Below are 20,016 nucleotides of genomic sequence, written 5' to 3'. Positions count from 1 at the left end.
GGGGGGGGGGGGGGGGGATCAGGAAAGGAAATAATATTGGAAATATAAATAAATAAAATATCCAATTAAAAAAAAGAATACCAAATGATTATAGAAAAAAAGAATACAACCCTTACATATTCTTTCAAAAGCACTGAACAAAGACTATATATACTGTCAAGTCATTAGCTGGTACATGAGCAATAATTCATGGCACATTCATACAATAGAACACTATATACCACTGACAAATAAGCAACATGAATGCACCACTGACGTTCTGTACTAAGTAAAAGAAGTTTTATACAAAAGCTAAAGCTGTGTGATTTCAGTGATATGACAAGAAAAAGTAAAATCCATTCTCATTTGCTGAAATGGGAAAAGAAACTACATAAGGTAAATTCAAAGCCAATCTTAGCCACAGTGTGAGACTTCCTAAAGCAAAGCAAAAACTAGATAAAATGATTAAAAAAAAAAACAATTATAACACCAACGATGTATAATATATGTATAATCAGACAATATATAAAATAATCAGACATTGACTTGTCGGGTTCAGAAGCATGCATCTGCATCGTATCAGTTAATCTCGTAACTTTTAGATTAAACTAAGAATATTTCTGAGTAATATTCAATCTACAATAATTAATTAATAGATTAAATTTAAACATATCAACTTATAAATTAAATAACTAAATGGTGACTTGCCAAGTTGTTGTTGTTTATCAATTCTGGCTAAATATAATTATTTTATAAGTAGTTACACTATAAATAATTTCATGCTGAGCAGTGGTGGCACAAGTCTTTAATCCCAGCACTTGGGAGGCAGAGGCAGGTGGATTTCTGAGTTTGAGGTCAGCCTGGTCTACAGAGTGAGTTCCAGGACAGCCAGGGCTACACAGAAAAACCCTGTCTTGAAAAAACAAACAAACAAACAAAATAATAATTTCATATTTTACTTATTCAAATTTATATTAATTTTCAAAATATTTTATCTACTAATTTCTTCTTTTTTTTTTTGGAATTGACTCTTTGGGGTTTTGTTTTGTTTGTTTATTTAAGCAAAGACTGCTTTTAAAACACAGCAATGGGGTTGGTTTTCAGTGATACTTTTAGGTAGCCAGTCAACAATCTGGCATAACAGGAGCACAAAGTTGCCATTTCAAAATCTCTTGTAGGAACAGCTCAGGGAGGATTTAAACAGTAGCACTTATTGTTACAGTTCCCTAACTGCACCTTCTGAGATCACCAAATATGTAATGACATTTATAAGTGCTTAGTGTCTGTACCCACAATGTCCAGCCAAGATGCATGTCTATCTTGCTATAGTTATATCCAATTTCAGAGTCCAAGGATTACAGCCTGAGTATTAATTGAAAACCATTAGACCCAGAGAAACCATCTGGAGCTTCCCTTTTTATCATAATCTCAGACCCTTGAAGTCTAAGATACAGAAACACCACTTACATGAATAGTTTGTATACAACTACTCTGCTATAGTGGGAAAGTACAGCTCATAAAAACATCTAATTACTACTATCATCCGGCTATTCGCATTTCAATCACAAGCATGACAAGAACATTTAACCCAATCACTTATGAACTGTCCAATACATCACACTAAGATTCAAAAATCTTTTTCTCTTTCTTTCCCTCTACTTTTTTCTCAATCTGTCTCTCCCTCCCCCACTCTCTGTGTAGTGGGATGTGTGTGTGAATGTGTGTGTGTGTGTGTGTGCACACACACGTGCGCGCGCACACAAGCGCAATAGGATGTCACTATACAGCCCTAGGGGTCTGGAACTTGCTATGTGGACCCAACTGGTATCAAGCTTACAGTGGCCATTCTGTCTCTGTTCCCAGACTTTTACCACTACTCCTGGCAAAAGTCTACTACTTCTGAATTCCTACCTGTGCTGACTAACAATGACCTAATTGATCCATCATACATTTATGTTTTATTCCAATCTGGTCCATTTGGAGATGTCACTCCAATGATCACCAAACTGGGAAGAAAGCTGAAGATAAATAAATAAACTTGAATTATTTAAAAATATTGATAAGACTATTCCAATTTAGTTTAGCATAATTCACATCTGGGGTAATCAAAATGCTTTAGGATGAGATATAAATTAGAGACCTGTAATGAGTGATTCATAAATGACAACTTGGAAGGATGGACCATCTAGAGACTGCCATACCCAGGGATCCATCCCATAATCAGCCTCCAAACGCTGACACCATTGCATACACTAGCAAGATTTTGCTGAAAGGACCCTGATATATCTGTCTCTTGTGAGGCTATTCTTGGGCCTAGCAAACACAGAAGTGGATGCTCACAGTCAGCTATTAGATGGATCACAGGGCCCCCAATGGAGGAGCTAGAGAAAGTACCCAAGGAGCTAAAGGGATCTGCAACCCTATAGGTGGAACAACAATATGAACTAACCAGTACCCCAGAGCTCTTGTCTCTAGCTGCATATGTATCAAAAGATGGCCTAGTCGGCCATCACTGGAAAGAGAGGCCCATTGGACTTGCAAACTTTATATGCCCCAGTACAGGGGAACGCCAGGGCAAAAAAGGGGGGGTGGGTGGGGGGGGGTGGGGGGGTGGGTATGGGGGACTTTTGGGATAGCATTGGAAATGTAAATGAGGAAAATACTTAATTTAAAAAAAAGGGAAAAAATGACAACTTGGGTTTTAGGGGACTAGCCTGTTTACTGTTTATAAAAGATTTGGCTGGCATTCCATCTTTATTTCCTCTGCATTCTTTTAGAAATACTGCAGTCTTCAGCATACAAAGCCATATATAAATGAGCTGAAGGCAAACAATGAAGGTTTTCAGTTAAAACTTCTATGGAATTGTATATTTAACTCGGATATTTTGTCCTGAAACCATGCACTGAATCAAGAGAGTAGAAATACTAAAATAAATTCAGTAAGAACCAGTATTTTAATCAATATCTAAAACATGCACCCTAGAAGTATTGTTTTAAACAACAGATACTATAAAAAATTAGTGACAGTATGATTGGCAATATTTAAAATACAAAAAGATACAGTAAAAGTCAAATAGAATTGTTTTGAATGTAGTCTTAAGATTTGCAGGTTTTGTAAATATGTGTGTTTGCACATATTCTGGTGAACAAGCAAGGAGCAATACAAAAGGGTGGTTACCTGTCTACATCAGCAAGGCAGCTTTACAATGTAAGAAATGCCTAAGCCCTCCTTTATTTACCCAGAAACAGCAGCCAAATAACCTAGTATCCATCATGCAAGTGTGTGCTTAGTATGATCTAAAGAAATACAATACTGACTAAGATATGAAGGTAATTTGTAGTTACAGAGTAACAAAATTCTCTTCAGATTTCCCATAAATTCTATTAGTACTTAACAGGAAGGTTACTTAGTATATTCTTGAAGACCAAAAAAAAAAAAAAACTTTATGAATGAAGTAACATCTAAAAGATGAACTGAAAATTAGGAAAGGTAGAGAACAAAATATTTCATGCTGAGGAGCCAACCATCATGAAAACACTGAGGTGAGGAAAAAGTATAGTCCTAGTTTGCTTTCTGTTACTATGATAAAACACTGAGCAAAACAACATGGCAGAGGAAAAAGGTATATTCGGCCTATTTTTGGCCTACTGTGAGTGAGGGAAGACAAAACAGAAACTCAAGGTAGGAGGAACCCGGAGGCAAGAACTGAAACAGAGACCTCAGGGAACGCTACTGCTTATTGGCTTGCTCTCCCTGGCTTCCTCAGTTTGCTTCTGTATACCAACCCAAGGCCACCTGCCCAAGGGTGGCACTGCCCACAGTGGGTTGGGCCCTTCCAACAATGATCATTAATATCCACCAAGACATGCCCACAGGCTAGTATGATAGAGGCAATTTCTCAGTTGAGGCTCTTTCTCCCCAAGTTGCTCTCGGTTGTGTCGAATTGGTAAAAACTAATTAATTAGCACATAATCGAGGAACTGGTAATCACAGACCCAATCACATTAGCCAATCGTGTGTTAAACATGCATGATATGGATGTAGAGGATATGGATGTAGGATCCCAGTACATCAGGATCCTAAAGTAGAAGTACCACAAGTCCCAGGCCTGGGTAATGTTTTCTTAATAAAAATGTCATTTTTGAGATCCGACTACACAGTACAGGTCTTCTTACAAATATTAGTATTGATATTTACAGATTTTTTTTCACTTGCCATGATCCACATCTAATAGAAGAATAATTTCTTTAAGGTCTGAAAAAGGTAACTAGGAGGTAGGCATGGTAGCATATGCCTATAATCCCTGCACCAAGGCAGGGTTGAAAAGGAAAATCCTGAATTCCATGAAAGCCTAGTTTATATTAACAGAGCCTTGTATTGAAAAAGGGAGGGAGGGAGGGAGGGAGGGAGGGAGGGAGGGGAAAGAGAAAGGAAAAAGGAAAGGAAAAGGGAAAGGAGAGAAGGGAGAAGATAACTGGCTTTGTCAGGAAAGATTTTAAAATATTGAGATGATCAAAACAGATTCGTAAATATCCTATTTTGGCCATTTTTCCTCCTCTGAACTTTCTTAAAACTATAAATTATGGATAACTGATACAGGTAATATTTTTTGGAAAATATGCAAATAGAATTTGTCAAGCAAAGGTCTCATTCCACTACCTGATTACAGAAGAAACCAGTTTCAGATCTGTTAGATAACTCATGTCCACATTCTTGTTGTTACTCAAATGTGTGCTTTGTCAGTTATATGAGATACTTGTGACATGTCACTGCTTCTCTTATTAATGACTAAGGCATAGAATGCATTTGTTAAAAACTCCTGTATATTTTTATGAGTCATGGTTTTGTACCAAAGCACAATTTTAAGGTTTATAGATTCTACAGGTGCATGCATAAGGCTTCTTCTATTACACTACAACTCTAGTCATATAAGTACCCTGTAGCTGTCTTCAGACACACCAGAAGAGGGCATGGGATCCCATTACAGATGGTCGTGAGCCACCATGTGGTTGCTGGGAATCGAACTCAGTACTTCTGGAAGAGCAGTCAGTGCTCTTAACTGCTGAGCCATCTATCCAGCCCCTTCTGTTTATTCTTAAATGTTAATTTGTACATAAATTTGTTACACCTCATGCAAAGAGTCACATGAAATTTTCTAGAGCTCTCATGGTGAAACTTACTGAGAAGTTCAAAGGGCTTGTACTTGACTCTTTCAGCTAGCTTCTTCATATATTCTCAGTTAGTACCTTCCTGTGGCATTCCAAAGGAAAATAAAACTACCTTCTCATTCTAAGGCAGCTGTTCTCAACCTGTGGGCTGCAATCCCTTTGGAGGTCACATATTACATATCCTGCCTTTCAGATATTTACATTATGATTCAGAACAGTAGCAAAATTACAGTTATGAGATAGCAATGAAAGAATGTTATGGCTGGGGACACCACAACATGAGGAACTGTATTAAAGGGTTACAGCATTAGGAAGGTTGAGAGCCACCACTCCAAGGCTTTTCATGACCAGGCAATCACCATAAAAAATAATCCTATAATTCCTGCCATTAAAACCACCATCAGGCATTTTCCCTGTAAAATGACATTGGAGAAACTACATAACAATTAAAGTGAGTCATTATAAAGAGTGAGAGGAAGATACAAGCCAACTGAGAACTAATGAACCTTTTGTCTCCTATTTTTTCTGGCTGATCTTTTATGTCATAGTATGTTTCCTTTCTGAACCTCATCTTTTTGAAAGACTGACAAGTTGGTTTAGTTGAATTAAATCTAACATTCAAACTTACACAGTGGAACCGGTGGTGATGTTTCATTATAACATAAACATAATAATGGGCCATACTTGTGAAAATCAATAAACAAGAGTATCATAAAACCGTTAATTCAAAAGATCAGAGTCCAGTGTACAGATTTCTATAAGATAGGTTTATTTACTTGCTTAACAAAGCTGCCAGTACAAAGCGTCTTTTGTTAACGGTGACACATGTTCAAGGTGTACTGCTTTCTAACACTTACCCTTCGCCACTGGTGAAAGGCAACAAGATCTCTTTACAAAGTCTCATCTTTTTCAATAAATTTTGCATGAAAACATGTTATCCTGGCACAAAGTTGCCTGCTGTCACATTGGAAGTGTGATAAATGTTTAATGAAAACAACACCACACAGCTTGGTGTCAGACAACAGCTATCACACAGTCCTGCTTTGATCCAAACAGACACTTAAAAGGAGTTCTAAGCATGCTCTGCACCACAGAACTCTATAACCTATATGCAAATTGGAGTAAATTAGCATAAGTGACTTCCTGCTGCATAAAAAAATAAGAGGTAAGAAAAAATATGACAGGCTTTCTAAGTATGCAACTGCTGTCAAAACTCAGAGTCCAGCTTTCCCAAATCACTTCCAACATCTTCTGCCAAACATCAGGTAGAAGCAAAAATACGCTATCAACAGGAATTTATACATGGAACTCAAAGTTACAAACACTGGAAGGCTGCCAAGGAAGATCTGTGACATACTCCTAAGTTAGGATTGTTACATTGTAATGCTGTTCTTACTATACACTGCTTTTACATTTACAGTTTTTAAAGTACCAAATCCCCATTTTATAGAAGAACCAATTGTATAGTCAGGGAAATTCTTAAATTTCTCAGAAAGAATTAAATTCAAAAAGTTATAACGCATCATTAGAATGTATAAACTTAAGCTCAAATAACTGTGCAAAATATTCCAGAAGCCTTAATGCTTGCTTAACCTAGAACATTGTTTTGCCTAGTCAGACACAAGTAAAGGCATAATGGTAAAAACCCTCCACTGAGCAGGTTACTCTTAAGGAAAACTAACTGTTCCACATGAATTAACATGTCAGTGGCTTGTTCTTCTCTGTGCAGCTGTGAAAGAATCCTGCAGATCTGATCAGTTAAAAATAGCAGAAACTTGTTGACAGAGCCTGGTAGCTGGCTGGCTTCTAGAAAGGCTTTCTCTATTTTCTCATGGCAGAAAGATAAACACAAGTCAAGAAAATCCTTCAGAAGGAATTCACTACTTCAATAACAATCCCCACTCTGCCATAACAATGTTAGTTTATTCAATAAAGCAAAGTTTAGTTGGCTTATTCACATCTTAAAAGACCTCATGTCCCAACAATACTGCACCAAATTACCAAATATCTACCACATGAATTTGGTTGGCTGGGCAGTAAGAACCCTAATAGATGAACCCACGAGTGATGCTGCTGGGGTACACATGTTCACCATCATCACACCAAGTTCCAAGCATGAGACCTAAGGATGTTATAAACTTCTGAGTACTGTCTCCCAGTAACAGTTTTTTTCTTAGAAACCAAATGTTATAAATATAATTTTTTTAAAGGTTACTGTCTTAAAATCTCATATTTGAGATATAAATGGCAAAATATTCCCAGTGGTGTAATAATTGTACTTTTAGCTTGGAGGTGACCAACAAGTGTCTACTTGGAATCAAGTCCTGCTCAATTAGAAGAAACACATGCATAGTGCTGTAAACCTAGTCAAATACCTGTGTCTGAAAGATCACAGACACTGCAAAAGAACCTATTACTGCCATTTCACCTCACTAATCTAACTTCTAATTTTATTCTAAGTATTTATATGTAAGCAAAACATGTATGACATGTTTTATCATTTTATAAATGTAATATTTTTAAGGTTATCTTTTTTAAAATCTCATATTAATTATTCGCATCACATTATAAGGATCCCTACAAATGACACCCTGCCAGTTTCTATGACATTCTTTAAATCTGAACATAAGCAAAGTAGGAAACAAAATGAGCAAATCAATTTAAAACAGAAGGAATTCATACTATAATCATTCAGATATTCCAGGTAAAAGTGTGTCTCGCTTTGCCACTGTTACACTTTCTTTTGCTTTGTGGTTTATAGTTGTATACTGTAAGTTCTATAGATCATAGATATGCTTAAGCTGGGTTGATAAGGCAAAGGTTCTAAGCCTGAAGAAACATAAGCACGTGGATTACTTTCTCATATATGTAAAGCACCTAGGTTACACAGCACAAGTTCAAACACTTGTGATTGGATTGTATATCCAGAATGGACTAAGAATTCCATCCTAATTATAATAATCTGGAGTCTTTTCTTCTCTTCACTTATACATTTTAAAAAGTCATCTGGAAAAAGGAAGCTACTGAAGCACTAATAGAATAAATTTGATGCTGTAGGACTTACTTGTAAATAGAATTAAATAAGAAGCGTTACATGTTGTTATTTTAACTCAATAATTTTTTTAGAGAATATATACTTCAAGAAACATGCAAGATACTGGCAAGCCCTTACCTTCTTTTATTCTTAATAAAATTTACCCAAAGAGTTGGAACAGGAAGCTCCTTAGAGAGAACTTAGTTTGCATACTGCTATAGAGTTACTGAATGTTTCAACTCACCCGCGTTTGATGCTGTGCACTTCTTTGTCTTTGCCTTTATCCTTCTCCTTTTCTCTTTTCTCTTTGTCCCGGACTTTGCGTCTGTCTCTGTCCCTGGACCTGCTACGAGTTCTTCTGTGACTGGATCTTTCACTGCTTCTACTATGTGAGCGTGGACGAGGCCTTGACCTGGACCTACAATAAACAGATTGTATTAAATAGATTTAGTCTGCCTTGAATTTAAAATGCAATTGACCTAAATTACTTTAAAGTACTCAGTTTCAACTCTTAGCCCCAAAATTAATTGTGTAAAGCAAGAATATAAATGATTCTCTACACATGATTACTTTTATGTGATTTTATTTCTCTACACGTGTATCACTTTTATATACAATTATATGCAGATATATAGACAGTGTCAATTTTCAAGGAAATTAAGCTTCAATCTAAATGTAAATATAGGAAAATTTTGAGATGTAAGTAATAGGATAAAAGAGTACCATGTGGGTCCGCAGCTTCCCCGGCCTTCAAGGACCTGTCAGCAATGACCCGGCCCCAGATCCCCGCCCCACAGTCCTGCCTGGCTCCCAGGCAGCTCACTGTAATCAGGGACATAGGTGAAACTCCTCCCAATCCACCTGCTTACTGGAATCCCACAGAACAGCAGAAAAAGACTTTGCCGCACCCTGTCAGAGCTCAATCCCCCTTCCAGTCCACCCCCCGTCTGCACTCTGAGATCAGTATGCTGCCTCGTTATGATGCCCTACCATCCCACACCTCTGCCTGCCTCCTAAGAAGCCTGCTCTAACCCAGGACACACTTCACCAGCCTCCTGGGAGGTCTGCCCCAACCTGGGTCATCCAAGCTAGCCAACACCATAGACAACCAGATCCTTAAAAGCAAGAGCAAGAACATACAACAGAAGCCAAGGCAATGTGGCACCATGATCCCAGCTATCCCACTACAGAAAGCCCTGGATAGCCTAACACACCTGAAAAGCAAGATTGTGACTGTAAATCCCATGTCATGAAGATGGTAGAGGCATTTAAAGAAGACATAAATAATCCCCTCAAAGAAATACAGGAAAACACAGGGAAGCAAGTAGAAGCCCTAAAGAGGAAACAAATAAATCCTGTGAAGAAATAAAAAAAAAACCAAACAATCAAACAGGTGAATGAAATGAACAAAATAGTTGAAGATCTAAAAATGAAAATAGAAGCAATAAGGAAAACACAAAGGAAAGCAACCCTGGAGATGGAAAACCTAGGAACTACAGACAAAAGAATCACTAACAGAACACAAGAGATGTAAGAAAGAATCTCAGGTGTCGAAAACACCATAGAAGAAATTGATACATCAGTCAAAGAAAATGCCAATGTAAAAAGTTCCTATTGCCAAACATTGAGGAAATTTGGGACACAGTGAAAAAAACAAATTTAAAAATAATAAGGGCCAGGCAGTGGTGGCGCAAACCTTTAATCCCTGCACTTGGGAGGCAGAGGCAGGCAGAGCCAAGTTCAAGGCCAGCCTGGTCTACAGAGTGAGTTCCAGAACAGCCAGGGCTATATAGAGAAACCCTGTCTCGAAAAACAAAACAAAAGAGAAAACAAACAAACAAACAAACAAACAGAATAAAAAGAATAGAAGAGGATGAAGACTATAGTTCAAAGGGCCAGAAAACATCTTCAACAAAATCATAGGGGGAAAAAAAAAAAACTTCCCTAACCTTAAGAAAGAGGCTAACTACTATAAACATGCAAGAAGCCTACAAAAAAACAAATAGAGTGGACCAGAAAAGAAAATCCTTCCACCACATAATAACTAAAACAATAAACATACATAACAAAGACAGAATATTAAAAGCTGCAAAGGAAAAAGGCCAAGTAACATACATAGGCAGACCTATCAGAATTACACCTGACTTCTCAACTGAGACTCTAAAAGCCAGAAAGAAGATCCTATATGGAATGGTACTGATGCTAAGATCCTATTCCCCAATTGGTTCTTGATCAATCAGTAAAGATGCCATGGGCTAATTGCTGGATAGAAGGAAAGAAGCAGAACTTCCAGGTCCCTGCAAGCAGGCTAAGAGATGCAGGAGGGGAAGGAAGACTTCACCATGCTTTGGAGGAAGAAAAGGTGACCAGACATGAGACCTAAGGTGGATTGGCCATGGTCCACTTCCCCAGGTGGGAGATTAGAAATGCAACTGAAATAGGGGCAGATTAAAGGTGCTGAGCTAAGAGTATTGGGAAGGGCATGCTAGCCAAGGAAGATTAGAAGCACTCAGCAATTGGGCCAATAAGGTAAGTTGAAAATAAGTTAAAGTGTGTGTGTGTGTGTGTGTGTGTGTGTGTGTGTGTGTGTGTGTTTGTGTGTGTGTGTTTCATCCACGGATCTGAGGGAACATGGGCAGGGCTCCACCCAGAGTTTAAAAGTGGGGTAGCAAAAACTACACGCTACAAGATGCTGGACAGATGTCTTGCAGAACCTACAAGACCACAGATGCCAGCCTAGTCTATTATAACCAGCAAGACTCTTAATCATTATAGATGCAGAAATCAAGATATTACATGATAAAACCAAATTTAAATAATATATTTCTACTAATCCAGCCCTAGAGAGGATACTAGAAGAAAACTCCAACACAAGGAGGGTAACTACACCCAAGGAAACACAAGATTTTAGTGATCTCACAGCAAAACCGAAAGAAGATAGCCACACAAACATATCACCTCCAACAACAAAATAATAGGATCTAACAATCTTTGGTCTTTAATTTCTCTCAACATCAATGGACTCAATTCCCCAATAAAAAGACACAGGCTAACAGACTGAATACGTAAATGAGATCACTCATTATGCTGCTTACAAGAAACACACCTCAACTACAAAGATAGACATTACCTAAGACTAAAGAACTGGAAAAAGGTGTTCCAAGCAAAGAAAGAAACAGAAAACAAAAAAGAAAGAAATGTGTGGTAAATTAATTTAACTAATCATCTGACTTTATGCACAACATATAACTTTAGATACAACATTCTGTGTACTTAAACTTTCTAAAATTTAGTTTTTTTCATGCTAAGAAAAAATAATGGAAGCAAATATGTGTTAGGGCCGGGCGTGGTGGCGCACGCCTTTAATCCCAGCACTCGGGAGGCAGAGGCAGGCGGATTTCTGAGTTCGAGGCCAGCCTGGTCTACAAAGTGAGTGCCAGGACAGCCAGGGCTACACAGAGAAACCCTGTCTCGAAAAACCAAAAAAAATATGTGTTAGGAAAATGACTCAGTAGGTAAAGTGCAGGTTGTGAAAACATGGAGACCTGAGTTCATATTCAGTAACTCATATTAAAGCTGGGCAGCATCTGTAACATCAGCATTGAGTATAATTCCTTCCAAGGACCTACTTGCTGCCTGGTCTAGTCAAACTGGGGAGCTCCAAAATCAGTGAGAGACTCTCTCAAAAAATAAGGTAAGAAAATGACTGAATAAGCCATCCTAACATAAACTTCTTGTCTGCACATGTGCTTACACAAAGGAGCACCCAGACACACACAAGAGCACAGTGCTAGCCAGTAAACTTTCCTTGTTTGCTTTGTTCTTGTTGAATATTTTTGTAGTAGAGTCTTAAACTTCTAAGCCCCAGCAATCTACATGCCTCAGCCTCCTGTGCATCAGTGTCTTGAGATGGAGAACTACAGATAAACAGCATCACATTTAGTAAAAAGGAAATTCTAAACATCCAAATAATGTTTTAATTCTCTTCAACTAATATACAAATGTATTTAATATAATCTATAAAAAGAGTTCTTTCATTCTTAGAATCTCTTTTATCTATTCACTATTGTGATGGTTTGTATATTCTTGGACCAGGGAGTGGCACCATCTGGAGGTGTGGCCTTGATGGAATAGGTGTGACCTGGTTGTAATAGGTGTGCCACTGTGGGTGTGGGCTTAAGACTCTCACCCCAGTAGCCTGGAAGTCAGTCTTCCACTAGCAGCCTTTGGATGAAGATGTAGGACTCTCAGCTCTGCCTGTGCCATGACAGCCTGGATGCTGCCATGCTCCCACCTTGATGATAATGGACTGAACCTTTGAACCTGTAAGCTAGCCCAAATTAATTGCTGTTTTTTATAAGACTTGTCTTGGTCATGGTGTCTGTTCACAGCGGTAAAACCCTAACTAAGACAACTATTATTTCTATTTTCTCAATGTGATCATAAGGCCACTTACCCACTGTAACCATGAGTCATATAAAATGAGGCATTTTTGTTAGGTAAGATATATTATGTGCTAAGAAGTAATGGACTCAGGTCTGGGTTAGAGTACTGACTGTGAGTACAGAACAGATAAACTCCAACAGAAAAACTTCTGATTTAAAAAAACAACCAAAGCCCAACTCGCAACAGGGATAATGAAAGGTGAATCCTGAAAGAAAACGTCAAGGATGACATCCAAATATTCTAAGTGTTCCACCACTGAACTATATACTCAGCTCTGTGATATTCAAAACTTTTTATGTGTAAACTATTTTCAAACCTCTAGCTGAATTCTAATCATCTTAAGAACAGCAGACTCTAAACAGCTAAGAATAAAAGCATGGAACCAAAATATCAGCTCTCCTTACAAGCACAAGACCTCTGCAACCTCAGACCAAGTTAATATCCTGCTGAAACAAAGGCTAAGATCATATTACTGAGAAGTATTACCAGAATGATATGCATCATGCCCAGTATACAAGCTTTATATATACTACATATACAAAGCTGAAAATTTTGGTCCATTCTTGGAGTGGGGGAGGTGAAAAATGTAGTGAATGGAAATGAAGTCTGTGGGTACAGGAGATGTTTGAATTAGTAGGCAACTATACTCTCAATGAATATAAAAACAAAACAATCTCAGTAAAAAACCAACAGAAAACTCTGGAAAAAAATTTTTAAAGGAATTCTAGAACTGAAACCAACTTTAAAAAATATGTTGAACAAAATTTAAAACAGATTGGTAGATATGGCCAGAATCTGCATCTCATCATAATTAAATCACTAATTATAAAATCTAGCCACTGGGCATCTAGAAAAGGGTGCCTGCTCTCATGATGTTTAGTGAATATATTGCCAGAAGGCTTTTTTTAAAAATAACATTTAGGCATGAGAAAGAAATAAAGGACATTAAAAAAAAGGGGGGTCGGGGGGATGAAGTCCAACTATCTAACATACACCAAAATCCTAAAAAAATTCGCCAAAAAACTATTACAACTAATTAAAATTCAGTAATGTTGTAGTATATAAAAACCAACATACAAAACTTAGTGCAGCCAGGCATGATGGCATAATCCTAAATTTTCAACATCTGGGAAGTTGATGCCCACACATCAGTAGGTTGAGGTAAGACTTGCTACACAATGAGTTCTAGACTACTCAGTACTATTGTATCAAGACCCACTTTTAAAAACAAAACAAAATGCCTCAGTAGAACTTCATTTTATTTTTGGTAGTCCTTGGAATCAAAGCCACACTGTTACAAATGTTAGGAAGATTCTCTACTTCTGAGATTTATATCTAACTGGCTCAGCAGCATCTTAATACATCAAAGATATTGCTGAGAAAATCAGGAGAGCAATCTCGTAACAATAGCTATAAAATAAAAATCCAGAAACAAATTTAACCAAGGATGTAAAAGATTTTTATAAGAAATATTACAAAATCTTAAAAAAAGTAATGAAAGTCATAAAATACTGAATTTTTCCCATGTTCAAATACCGAAAGAATAGTTTAAAATGTCCATACTCAACATAACAATTTACAAATGTAATGCAATCCCTGTCAAAATGCCAATAACATTCTTCATGAAGCTATAAAACAAAATTCTAAAACTTAACATGGAAATCAAAAAAATTCTAACCACTTGAACAAAGCTAGAGATATCACAATTTGAATTTAAGACATAACCACACTGTACAAACAGAGTCAGTAACACAGTGTGAGGTCTGCATAAACAGTTATACAATGAATGAAGCACAATAGTGATCCCTGACACAAGCCATCTGCAGCAAAAGTAAGTCTTGACAAAGGCACAAATATACACACTGAGGAATAGAGAGAGCCTTCCCAATAAAGGATGGTGTTAGAAAAGTAGATATCTAAGCACCAGAGATTGAAACATGACATGACCCCTGTCTTTTGTCCTGCACAAAATCAACTTGAAATGGATGAAAAAGTTAAATATTAAGATTGAAATTACTAAAGAAAAACCAGGAAATCTTTAAGATACTGGTATGTTTTAAATATGGCAACAATGCATAGACATTGGAAAATGAAATTGAAAAACAGAAATATATTAACAAATATATTAATTTATATATAGGTATAAAGATTGGAATTGCATATAATGTTAACTAGTATATAGTATGCATATAACATATAGAACTAATGCATGTTAACCAAAAGCAATTTAAAGATAGGTAAGCTACTTTAAACTCTAAAAATGCTTTAAGACCTTTATATTTTGAATAAGTGTCTAATAATATATTGTAGTTTGCTTGCTGATATGCATTTGGGCAAAATCATATTTTTACTACACTTGAAATATATATGTTAGTAATATGCTCAAAATTAGATAAATATTAAGTTAAAAATAAAGAATTCCTCAAATAATGGTTTTCTCAGAGAAGTTATCTCTTCTTTGTTTCCCTATATACAAAATGACAATGATGTTAACTACCTTAAGCTATGATTTACTTACGTAAATTGTGCATTAATAGCCATTAATAGCCATGGGAGTCAGAAGACAGTAACTGAGGCCTGTACTAATTTGTATCATGTGAGTCAGAAGCACATGAAATATGCTATCTTCTACCATAGCTAATGTAATTAAAAAATATTCTAGTCAGACAGTGGTGACGCACACCTTAATCCAGCACTCAGCAGGCAGAATCAGGTGGATTTCTGTGAATTCGAAGCCAGAGTGGTCCACAGAGCTGGTTCCAGGATAGCCATTGCCACACAAAGAAATCCTGTCTTGAAAACCAAATCCAACTAAACCAAAAGTAACCAAAACAAAACAAAGCCGTGTTCTGAACCTTTAAGACGATAAGTTCAACATAGAGCTCACACAAATCTAGTTGTATTTCTATTATACAGGGAAGGAAACAACAATCTGCAAAAAGCCATGTGTTCTCCACAGGTAATCGTTAATAACAACACAAATGACCTGTTACGTTTGCTCTCACCTGGAAGACCTATCACCTACCGTGCCTCTGAGAACACACACAAGCCTATGAGAGCACACACAGATCTGGGAGATAAGCTACTGTCCCAGGAAAACAAGGTTCAACTGGCACTGCCCTAGAAAAACAGATCATGATAACTGTCCTATGATCGCTGGAGCAACACTAGAATCTGCATAACAAAGGCATTTTATCAGTCGTTATCCAACCCATCCTTCCCTCTGCACCTTCCTTCTCAAACTCTAACCTCAATCTCTTCAGTCTACTAAGAAAATTCAGTTAGCTTTAAAGTGTCGTGGTTTCCCCTGACATACTCTGCTTTAGAAAACATACGCCTTCAAGTTCTCCAAACTTGTCTTGCTCGTTATTCACTGAATACACCCAAGAAATTTGTGTCATTCTAGAATACTCTTATCAATCTTGTTGTGTGACATATTAAACTAGGGTGGCAAAAGCACACCTATACATTAAGGTTCCCATTATATTAAATCAAACAACGTAATACATTTTTTAAAAGGCACCACAGTATACAATGTTACGGAATCTTCTTAATCTTGCTTATGATTTTCACATAATAAAGATATTCCAAAGAACTCCCATGGAAGGAAAGATAACAAATGCAAACCTAGAGGCAGAGTAAAATTATAAAATATGGTTTTAGAGAACTATAAAATCACACACAGATTTTAAAAGAACTAGGGTAAAAACAAAATAAAGGTAATTAAGCTATTGACTTTTTGGTTATTACAAGAATTATTTTACACAAATTTGGATAAGATTCATATCATAGACATATGATCAAGTCTGTATGCAGGTATGTAGCTTTACTTACAAATCTGAAGAGTCTCATCAAGAAAAAATAACAGATCGGAATAAAAAGACTTCCTACTCTGACCAAACAAAGAGAAAGGAAACTATATTAGCATTTAAGATGTCATTTGTCCCCAGTTCCTTAAATAAATACCTTCCTGACAAATCACTCTAGAAGTCTCTGGAGTACAAAAGCCAATATGGAGATGTATTATAAGCAAAGAACCATTTGGTAAAAAATGTGGGACTCTAGAACACACAATATATAAGCAATAAATGGACAGCAAGATGTCCTATTATACCAGATAAATGCTTTCAATATCTACAGAATAAGAAGAATAACCATAACATCTCTACATAAAATGAATTACTGCCCTCAAAAGCCAATTTTTCAAGTTTAATTGGCTAATAAGTTCTAAACACATGTAATCAAAACAGATACCTTAATATTTTGACTTTCAAAAAATAGCTTCAGTACTTCAGAGAGTCCTTGAGTGCTATAAAGATAACATTTACGATAAAATAAAAATTATAATTAAAATTAAATAATTACATATTGAATAAAACCTAGCATAGATTTCACGTAAGGATGACACTATAAACAAGGGGATTGAATTCCACTCCCTACCAAAACCTAATTAAAGCCATAACCAGGGGCATTTTTTAAAGACCTACACTTTATACACTGTGGAAAAAGAACTGTTCATTGGTGGGTTGCTGGTAGTGAAAAACTAAAAAACAAAATGGTAAAACTCAAGCCTCTACAAAACCACGATTACATCACAGCACCTGAAAACAGTAAATTCTGATTGTCTACTTACTTCAAGAAGCACCTCAGAAGCCCAACAAGCAGCTCAAAGAGTCAGGTGCAGATACTTACACTCAACCAATGGACAGAAACCAGGGACCCCTGTGGTCTAATTAGGTAAAAGCTAGAAGAAGCTGAGGAAGAGGGCAACCCCAGAGGAAGACCAGCAGTCTCAACTAACCTGGACCCCTGAGATCTCTCAGACACTGAGCCACCAACCAGGCAGCAAACACCAGCCGATACAAGGCCCCTGACACATATGCAGCAGAGGACTGCCTGGTTTGGCCTCAGTAAGGGAAGATGCATCTAACCCTAGAGAAATTTGAGGCCTCAGGCAGTGAGGAGGTCTGGTGAGGTGTGTGTGTGGGGGTGAGGTGTGTGTGTGTGTGTGTATGTGTATGTGTGTGTGTGTGTGTGTGTGTGTACATGCTTTTGGAGATGGGGTAGGGGGATGGGATGAGGAATAGTGAGGGCTGACTGGAAGGGGGAATAACAACTGAACTGTGTAAAAAAAAAAGGATTAAATGATTAATAATAATGTCATTCAAAATTAAAAAAAAAAAAAAAAAAGAAGGACCTCAGAGATTGGTGATGCACAGCCCTGGATCTCAAAGGGTATTTGCAGAAAGGATTAACTAAGTAGAGAAAACTGCCCTAAACTTCAGTGGTAGCAGGGCATTAACAGGGCACACGGAATCCAGGGAGAACGATAAATATTGCTAACAGGGGCACTTCCTTTTCCAAATTCCTGGCTGTGGTGATACAAGCCACCTACTCTGCTATGCCTTCCCTGTAAAGATGGAATGAGACCTCTGAATCCCTGAGTCAAAAAAAAAGAATCAACTTGGCATCAACCTTCTCCACTGAAAATGCACAGCCAAACAATGGCTTTGGTTTTTCTGAAGCACTCAATAGGAGACAAATGTGTGCTTAGATACCACACATAACAAACTCAAAATAAGAAATCAAAATAAATTTGTACTAATTTTTACTAGTCACTAACATATCAAGGGTATACTACAATTTCTAGATAAATCAAAGTATAATTAAAAATGCAAATTTAAAAGCTCAAAGAAAATAAAATTAATCTAAAAGAGTGGATGAAGTTTAAAAATGAAGAAAAACATCCATAAACAAACAAAAAACAAAGACTAAGATGGCAGATTTAAATTTAAGTATGTTAGACATAAGCATAATTCAACTAAATAATGGAAAAGAACATTAGACTGAAATAGCAAAACTACAGACAACTTTCACATTGAAAGTGAAAAATAAAATCAGAGAAAGGTTTAGTATGGAAAAATATCATGTAGACATAAGCAAAAAGAAGTATCATGGAATGTACCAACATATAAAGGAGACGTCCAAGTACAACCACAGAGAGCTAAAGCAAGGCCATCCCTTCATGATGGCAGCTCAATCCACAACAAAAGAATAGGAAATCTGAATCTGCAACACGTAGTAGGATAGCCAACAAATACAGAAAGCAACAGTAAGAATCTTTGAGGTAGAACTCTAAGTACACACTTGTGTGTAAGCTCTGGGTACTGACAAAGGTGGCAGTAAGGACAAAGACTATGTAAATGTTTGAATCTGGCTACTTTACGAGTCCTCACTACTGTACAGTGTTCACTCTGATTACCATGCTCATTGATAACACTGTATAAAATGAACCATATTGCAAGCCACAACTGCAATCAAAACATTCTATCTGAAGAAAAGTACAAAGAAAACAATAAACAAAAGACTGACAGAGATTCCAAAGTTTGGAAATTAAGTAATGCATGTCATATAACTCAAAGAAAGAAGAAAACACAGTGGAAATTTTAAATATTTAAACTAAACGAAAATGATATGACATTTCAATATAGGTAGGATAGAGTTACAGCTAAAGTAAAGTTAGAGAAGTGAGACAGCAAAATCTACATGTTAGAGAGGAGTATGCAAGTGGCTAAGCATCACTTCTCTTGAGAAATTAAAAAAAGAGCAGAACATTGAACTCAAAGTTGGTGAGAAATTAAAGAAAATCAAAATTAAAGAAAATAGAAGATTAAGAAAGACAAAAGCTGGTTCTTCAAAAAGATTAACAAAGTAGCAAAAATGTCAGTGGAAATAATAGAGAAAACACAAAAATGGTGAAATTATAAGCACTGCCATTAACTAAAAGCAACCCATTGAAAACACAAAGTACAGAAAAAAAAGTCACTGAGAGATGAAGGAGAGAGATGGCTCAGATAGTACGTTGCTTGATGTGTAAGCCTGAGGACCTGAGAGCAAATCTCCAGAACTAACACTAAAAAGCCGGCCATGAGGCTGGAGAGATGGCTCATCAGTTAGATCACGTGCAAAGAACGCAGCACCCATTTCAGACGGCTCCTAGCCAACTGTAACTCCAGCTCCAGGGCATCTGGTGCCTCTGCAGCCACTTGCACTCATTCATTCATATATACAGCACTGGGAAAATAAAACAAAAGGATCCCAGCCAACCCATACTAGCTCTAGTTTCAGTGAGAAACTTCGATTCAACAGTTTTGTGGAATATAACTAAGGATGGCCATCAAGGCTGATCTCTGACCTCCAGATGTGGGCACACACACATAGAAAAACATACGCAAAGCAATCTACAGCAAACCAGTAGCCAACATCAAAGTAAATGGTGAGAAGCTTGAAACAATCCCTCTAAAATCAGGGACTAGACAAGGCTGTCCACTTTCTCCATACCTATTCAACATTGTACTTGAAGTCCTAGCCAGAGCAATTCGACAACA

At 37.0% G+C, this 20,016-nt stretch overlaps 1 protein-coding gene across 1 annotated transcript in view; it reads right to left on the bottom strand.

Annotated features, from left to right (window-relative positions):
- Positions 1-20,016, bottom strand: part of Rsrc1 (arginine and serine rich coiled-coil 1) — a 350,502-nt gene that overhangs the window by 244,529 nt on the left and 85,957 nt on the right. The window contains exon 4 of the mRNA XM_029475535.1: positions 8,427-8,600. Within this exon, the coding sequence (XP_029331395.1) occupies positions 8,427-8,600 (174 nt within the window). The remainder of the gene's footprint in view (positions 1-8,426; positions 8,601-20,016) is intronic.

The sequence above is a fragment of the Mus caroli genome, chromosome 3 (assembly GCF_900094665.2).
Source record: "Mus caroli chromosome 3, CAROLI_EIJ_v1.1, whole genome shotgun sequence".
Classification (NCBI taxonomy): Eukaryota; Metazoa; Chordata; class Mammalia; order Rodentia; family Muridae; genus Mus; species Mus caroli.
This window is presented reverse-complemented; position numbering and strand designations above follow the sequence as displayed.